Below are 8,434 nucleotides of genomic sequence, written 5' to 3'. Positions count from 1 at the left end.
GTGGGGATGTTCTTGTTGATGCGGATGTCCTCAATGCATTTGTTAATGTGCACATACTACAAATATAAATTGTGCATTTATATTTGTAGTTATAAGTTGCACAAATGACTTATTTGTGATTCAAAAATGAAGCCGCTGAGATTCTGCATCAACAGTCTCTATAGCACAACCCAAAACATTTTAAACATCTGCAGGGGTTCACAGGTAATTAAAAGGAGCTGCAGTGATCTTCTCGAAGGTCTCACCTTTTTTTTTGTTTTAAATTAAAGAAATATTCCGAACTTAGCAACAGTAAAGTCCATTAATATTCTTAAAACGTGCAAAGAATTATTTAAATGTTTTAATAAAGTCCTTGAAATACAGATTTCGAAACTTTTTTTACTGTCTGATAACGAAAAAAGCATCTTTAAAGAGTTCCATCTGGACTCTTAACTCCTGAGGATCGATTTAAAAAAGGCAACGTATTCATTAATAAGAAAAGCTTAGTGGAAAATTATTACTAAATTGACATTTAGTTATCAGACATAAGTCTGATTAAATGTGTTTAAATGCATTTTATGTAACAATTGTTTATATGCTAATGAAGATTCTCAGTCATCCAGGTCATAGTCATTCCATAAAAGTTTAAAAACAATGCACTGGTTAAAAAAATTGTTTGTTTTGATACTAAAGAGTGAAGCCTTAATTGTCAGGGCACAGATCCAGAACATGTTTCCAGAAGCTGCTCATTGTGTGACTGCCTGAGTCACTCCCTTCTGCACCCAACTGTACAGTACGTGAGTTATGTCACTGCACACTCAGTGAGCGGAAACACTTTGAGCGTGTCTGTGTTGAACTTACTCTCTGGGAGAGAGGGCACATTGCTCTGACCCATTAAATCAATGCAGCGGCCCTCTCTTGAATAAGCAGTTGCATTTAAAGCCCTTCTCAAAGAATGGGAGTGTTCCAGTCTTGGTTTGCAATATCCAAGCCTTTTGGATGTCTAGGATGATCTGCAGTCCCTGCAGCTGTTCGGCCCACAGATCAAACTACACAACAGCCTATGGCCCTCAGTCAGCACGACACCAACTACTTGAATGCATTTCTTTGGAAGAGTAGATCCTTTATGGTGTTTATATTTGGAAGAGTAGATCCTTTATGGTGTATATATATATATATATATATATATATATATATATATATATATATATATATATGTGCTTTCAAACTTGAATTTGAGGATTTTTAGTAATTTTCTTGTTTTCTGCAATATCTATTTGGGTATAATTTTCTGCATTTTCATCTTAACGATGTTAGTCTGTTTTAATCGTTAGTTTCCTCTAATGATTATGCCCTTATTGCATAAAAATAAATAAAACGTATTTTCATTCAGAAAAGGGTCAATTGCTGCTGAATTTGTGGCATAATTCCTATGCTACGGATAAATGAAGAGCATGTTTTGGGCAGCGTTTACATTTTTGGCTTTTATTTGAATGTCTTTGAAGAAAAAGAGGGGCCTGGTTGGGAATTTATTCATGAACATCACAATTTAATCTTTTAACTTTGAAAAATACATGTCCTTTCTTTGTATTTTCAATCTGAAGTCTTTTTACTTTACATCTTAGTCTTGAATATTGTGCAGTATTTACACTTAAAATAACAATACATTTACTTCAGGACTGTATGCTGATCAATTACTGTCGGACTCTACAGCAGTTTGTCCAAAACCACTGATCCATAGTTTTAAATAAAATTGCATAACTTTTAATATAGTTGCTGCATTTCAGTCTGTTGCACAAAAATTGGCTGTTTAAGAATTAAATAAACTAGGAGCTATAACCTGTCTTAAAAACACTTAAACGGGATGTTTGCATCGACCTGAAGGAAAAAGCTCTAGAAAGAAAAACATAGATTTTTTATAAATTATTCCATCGTCACCAAACCTCTGTCTTAAATTTACTGCTAACTAAGTTTGTTGAATTGATTTCTTGCACAGTTAAACAGTTTAATCACTTTTTGCATGTTATATTTGCTGACACGTTTGTTGCATTATGTCATCTATTTGTGCCACAAGACACACTCCTTAGATGTCACAATGCAATGAAGCACTGTGTACTGCTGTAGTATTTCCATTGCACAGTTGTCAGGGAAAATGTACTACAGCCTCATGGTTAGCAGGAGGCGTGGCTGTAACATTAGAGCAGAGCATGGATTAAAGCCATGAGGAGCATGTGGTTTAAAGGGTGGAGAAAAGGCTTAGTATGGAGTTGTCAACAAAAACGTCAGCTGAAGGGAAACTGGCTCGTGACACTAGAGGAGGTTCCATGTGTAGAACTGAAACACATAGAAACAATCCAAACAATTGTCAGTGTTATCTGAAGTGGTAGAATGCATCATAAACTTGTAGGAGAGACTCACATTCTTTTTAATGGTATTAAAGTTTTTTTTTTTTTTTGCAAGCAAATGCTAAAAAAAATCATTACAGAATATCAGGAGATTCATCTCTGACCTATCTCCAAAATAAAAGCTTTAAACTGTCCAAGTTTGGTCTCTGCTTGATATGTAATCATTCTTATTTAGGAGGAATTGACAGTAATGATCCACCATAGAGTTGTCTTTTAATTAAACATGACTTCATGCTGTATTTTTGAAGTGCAAGCAGGAACACGGGTTCTACTCGCTGCAGCTCTGTGGCTGTCTATCTGCAGGTCAGTGTCAGCCCCTCTCTATAACAAGACATGGAGAGTCTGACATCACAGGATAGCACTCCTTATAAGCACCTGAAACGTCCACGTCATGCGTTGCTCCCGATATGAAAAGCGTGTGATTGTTTTCCACATGAGACCCTCTGCAGAAAGAGTGGGACTATATATCCTCAATGGGAAGTCTTTTTTCACTTTAACTACAAGCAAGACGGACAAAGACTGTTAGTCGTCTTCCACCAAAATATGGAGGTAAGGGGAAATTTTTTTTCTTCTTGTTATTCATTTGCAGTCAGTCTCTAATAATACTATCTATGCTACTACACTACTACTACACTAAGATCATACACTATTATCTGGCATGGAAAAGTTGTGATAGTTGTAGTTTTTCCTGGTTTAGAAATGTTTTTAGTAATATAGTAGCACCTATTTATTTTTGCTTATTTGCTGAGCATTACGGTAAGTTATCAACAATAACTAATGAATGAGACTGAATGATTCAAATGGTGTGAAGTAATGAAAGAGACATTGATCAGCGGATCATTTGGGAAAAGCTGGGAATGAATTCAATCATTGGTTGGAATTATAAAATAAAGTGAACTTCAAGTGTGCACTTGGTGGAATTTGAATGCATTTTCATTCAAAAGGAAAACAGGCTGCCTGTTATATTTGTTTTTGTTTTATCCCTCCTCATATTTGATCGGTTATACATTTCTTTTCTTTATCTTTTTTTAGATTTCTCACTTGTTACTTAGCCTACTTTAACTTTGACTGGAAATTGAAAATATGCTTTGTGGTTACTTTTCAAAGCTCATCCACTGAATTCAATAACTTCTCATTTTTTTACTGCTCTGCCTGAACAAAATAAAGATGAGAATTGTTCACTGATTTATTTCATTGGTGCTCGTTTAGTTTTTAGAATCTTCTAAATGTATTTCTTAAGATTAGGGTGTCATGTAAGTTGTGGGGACTATAGCTCTGTGGTTGAAGCTGGTTGGATTTTAGATTCCTGCCGTCACATGCAGATGCACCCTTAAGCAAGGCACTTAACCCTAAGTTTGCTACTGACCAGTGTGTGAATATGTCTGCTTGAAGTGGCGGTAACATAAAGCACTTTGAGTTGTCAGCATGGCCAAAAAAATAACATTCTGCCTCATTTTCATATGAAAAGGTATTTAACTGTTAAAAACAGTTTTTCCATATGCGTACAAATCTTTCTAAATTTTATTATGGTGATATTAAAATATTTTCATCTTTGCCTAATCTATTTTTCAGGGAACATCCTCTCTCCAGGCGACCGACACCAGTGCAGCATTACATGCAGCATCATTGCTGGCGACTCTAAACCATCAGAGACATCAAGGTTTATTCTGTGACTGTGTACTAAGGCAGAGGCGGAGCTCAGACCAGCTCTACCATGCACACCGGTGAGCATCATATTAGAACACAAAAAAGCAGCAATGTTTCCCTCATGGCACATTCCAACATTTACAGATTTCTATGTCATATTTTTCAGTTGTATTTAAGGGTTTGTGAGAATGAACACTGTGTTTCCTCTCACCCATTACATCTCAAGGAGTAGACTAGATCATTTAGTACCTTGTTCTTTTTTATGAGGTGTTAAGATCCCATGCTTTGGATAATAATCCTGCTGCAAAACCCAAGTGGGTTTAAGATTAGTTTCATAAATGGATTTCTCTAGCAGGAATATATCCCAGAATGTATGGATCCACCAATAAATGCAGGTTTTCCAGGCACAGAGGCAGCATATCAACCTCTGACCATCATGCTACCACAATTTTATCCAGCTGTCAGTTTGATATATATTTTCTTGTCTAAAAAATCAAATTAGTTTGTGTGATGTATTGAGATGCAAAGTTATCCACAGAAGAATTTTCCTTCTTATTTTTTTGTAAAATTATGATCACAGCCCTGAACAACGATAAGTGAGCCATTTAGGTCTTTTGCAGTAGCCTGGGTTGTTCAGTCATCTAGAAGTTCATTAGGGTTATAATTGTTTTCCCAATTTCTTTTTAAGTGATCTATCTGTAGTTAAATTTAAAGCCAAAGCCTTAAAAATCTCTTTCTAATTCTTTACAGCTTTCTATACAGCATTTTAAGGACTTTGTTGTATTTCTGTTTTGGTTTTCTTTAGATGGAATGGGAGAACAATATTGCTTTGTTGTGATTTTTTTGTCTATTTTGTATTTTTTGTCTGGGCAGAGCTCATGAATTAAGTTCAGTTCTATTCTATACTTCTATTTGGCCCTTAATTAATGAAATCCTGTGTTAAAAATTGTGTTTGGTATGTACTGAATGCCCTTTTTTAATATTAGAAATTGTTTAATGATCTGAAAATTATTTGAGATAAGTTAAAACATTGTGAAATGGCAAAACCAGAATGGATTAGTGAGGAGTAAATGCATAATTAAAGTGCTGTGTTATTATTCAAACTTATGTTGACTTTTTGCTCTTCAAGGTGTATTCTGGCAGCCTCCAGTCCAGTGTTGGCATGCATCCTGTCCTCATCTGGCGCTCTTGTGGAACTAGAGGATCCAAGTCTCTCGGACTCCGTGTTACCTTCCCTTCTGGACTATATTTACACCGGCGTTCTTCCATGCCCTCTCAGCCAACAGGATTATCACAGACTGCTCTCTGCTGCCCGCCATATGCAGATGAAAGAACTGCAGGACGCTCTGAATGCAGCCTGGCTACAGATCCAAGCTAAAGCCTCAGATGAAAAAAGTGCCCCTGGCATAGTTGAAATGTATTCAGTTAAAGAGACAGAACATAATTATAAAAATGATTTGAAGACCTTCAAAGATCTGCCACCATCAATCACAACATGTTCTTTTCAAAGGCTCGAAACAGCACCTACAGAGCAGTTTCCTAATGAGGAGACATTTCCAGAAGCCTGTCTAAATTCAGCCAGCATTGATCCCACTACTGAAAATAATGAGAGTATTAGAAAGCATTATGCAAATGGTCACAGAAGAAATGAACCGACTATTTTAAATGACTTCAATACTTTCAGCATACTTGAAAACAATGTTAGAGAGAATACTGGTGACTACAGACAAGTCAAGTCTCCGATACAAAAGGACCCAATGAGCCATAAAACGGACAAATCTGAGGTACATAAAATCTCAGGAGTAATCCAATACCAGGATGAGAGCAATTCATCTGACCTTCTAGAACTACATACAGGACAGAAAATCCCAGAAGATAAGCCACTCCATGTATCTGAGGACAGAAAGAGACGCTCCTCATCTTCTTCATCATCACCACACCGATTCTGCGAGGCAGTGCCTGTCATCTGTCACAGTAGCCGAGCTGCTGTCCTGCAGAATTCAGAAGTCTCTGCAGGGCGTCCTCACAATCAAGCATTGCAGCCTCTTCCCAACATGGGTGATTTCTCCCTCTCAGTCAGCACAAGCAATGACACATTTATCGAAGCTATTAGCACTGAGTGCAAAGCTCAAAATGGAGTCCCAAATCAGGACACCAGAAGAACTATATGGCACACTAATGACCGCAAGGGGAACAAGGATTACAATAGCAACAATTTGCATCCCTTTAGAGTCAGTGAACAAACCTGCAAGAGTGCAATCTATAATATGAACAACAACTCCCAGCATGTCCATCAGGATTCTTTGCAAAGTTCCACAAGTCAGCTTGGAGAGCATTCAGACAACTTAAGGAGACGCTCAAAACACCAAATTGAAAGTGATTTTGATTCTGTTTCCTACAAACATCAGCGCTTGGATTGTTTTGAATGTCAGAAGGTATTACTGGCAACTGCGACACAGGAACAATCGAAAGATCCCAGAGCTGTAATTTCATTTCTCGACACACAGAGCGATTCTAATTCTAGAGAATGCCTTGAGGTGGAAATCAAAGGGGAACACAGTTACTCTACCCACTGTCTTGATGTAACAGACAGTCCTTGCAAGGCATCTGAACCTCTAATAGACTGGCAAGCTAACATTTACAAAGATGACAAAAGCAGAAAAGATGATATATCTTGCAGGGATGAATACAAAGTATGTAGCAAACAAACATTATCTGCTTCTAAATACTGTGAAATATCTGAAAGTAGAAAAAGTTCAAGCCCTGAAACTGTGGTGCCATGTTGCTCTTTAACAGCACCCATAGACCACAACCTTTCTGGCACTGCAAGGCACACAGGTCAGCCATACCACGGACATATTCCATACCAGGATGAACCCCATGAGGATGAACACAAACTCTCCAAACCTGGCCTCTCTCTTGATCCAGATGAGTTAAGTGATGGGGTTAATACTGGATCCTTTACTTTTTTTGGTCAAAGGTCTCTGAGTCAATATCTCCCTGTAAAGACAGAAGGAAAACTGGATGTAAACACCAAACATGATCTAGATATGTCCAGTCAACATGGATCTGAAAAAGAAGAAAAGCAGTTTGTTGACATGGAGACGGTTGCAACTGCAAATCATGAAAACGCACAAATGATTCATGGTTCCTTTATAGGCAGACCGGGGACCTTTTCTGAGTCTGATAGTCGGAGAGACAGCAAAGATGGAAGCCTTCTTTATATAAAAGAGTGCACAACAGGAGTTTGGGTGACAAACAACACTGAAATCATGGCAGTTTTTAAGCCTGACGAGGGTAAAACCAAGATCAGCACCACTCCAATTTGTTCACCCCTTGGTGAGTCAGACTGTGATAGAGCCTCTATGCCATCCACTGTATCTGTCTGCATACCTTCCACTCTTCCAGCTGGTGAGTCAACAGATAAGTCAGCTCATCTGTCATCTCCCAATCATCAGCCTTTCCAGTGCTCCCTCTGTGATCGTTCATTTAGTCAAAGAGGTTCTCTGAACAGACATGTGCGAAGCCATCTTGGGGTTCGCCCCTTCCCCTGCCCCTGCTGCCCAATGACCTTCTCACGGCAATACCGTGTCACAGAGCACATGCGTGTTCACCAGCGTTGTGCCCTTGGAAATAGCTCACAAAAGTCCCCTGAGGCCTCGGTTACAAACAACGTGGAAAGGCCACAAATCTAAAACTTGTTGTTAAAAGTATTTCTGTGGCTCATTACCAAATTGTTGTCTTGCAGTCAAAGGGTTGTTGGTCTAATTCTAGCTCCCTGCACATTTTGAAGTGCCCTTTGGCGAGGCAAACCAATTTGGGTACTGGTATATCACTTTAAGTGGTTACTATGACTTGAAACACAATAAAAATTCAGTCAACCAAACTGAATGCAAAGAAAAGAAACTGACAGCCGATTTCTGAGATGATGGAGTCCTGATTTTTGAAGGTTTAATCATCTGTACTTTTCTCAGTTTTAATGATTTTGCCATTTTCTGTTGTGTATTTTCTGAGTTTTTCTGGGGCTGATGAACACTACTTATAGCCTTTGACATTTGAAATGTATTTATTTCTAGTATTACAATAACTTTTGGCAGCTATTTCTTATTTTTCTGGAATTAACCTGAGCATGCATTTGTTGCCTTACATCAAATCGCAGAGAGATGTTGTAAGCCAGTACATATAGAACAGATGCTAAGGATTTGGCAGCTACAATCTTTTTTATTTCCATCTAGCAGTTTCTTGAGACAAAGCTGTCGACGTAGATCAGTAACAATATTGTTCCAACAGTCTGGTTAACTATTTAATATTGTCATAAAAACAATAATGTATGTCAGCATTGTGTCTCTAGCTTTTTTTGTGTTCCCTTTCCTTGGAGAACATATTAGTTAACTCAATAAAAT

At 37.8% G+C, this 8,434-nt stretch overlaps 1 protein-coding gene across 1 annotated transcript; it reads left to right on the top strand.

Annotated features, from left to right (window-relative positions):
- The first annotated feature begins 2,759 nt into the window (after window positions 1-2,759).
- LOC119794619 lies at window positions 2,760-7,726 on the top strand. The gene is made up of 3 exons (XM_038302247.1): window positions 2,760-2,933; window positions 3,957-4,108; window positions 5,161-7,726. Exons 1-3 carry the CDS (start codon window positions 2,928-2,930, stop codon window positions 7,724-7,726), a joined length of 2,724 nt encoding a protein of 907 aa, XP_038158175.1. The 5' UTR covers window positions 2,760-2,927.
- Window positions 7,727-8,434: the final 708 nt, after the last annotated feature.

This window comes from Cyprinodon tularosa, unplaced genomic scaffold, assembly GCF_016077235.1.
Source record: "Cyprinodon tularosa strain WSP-4 unplaced genomic scaffold, ASM1607723v1 ctg485, whole genome shotgun sequence".
NCBI lineage: Eukaryota > Metazoa > Chordata > Actinopteri > Cyprinodontiformes > Cyprinodontidae > Cyprinodon > Cyprinodon tularosa.
The sequence above is the reverse complement of the archived record's forward strand: the minus strand, read 5'-3'. Positions and strand labels throughout refer to the sequence as shown.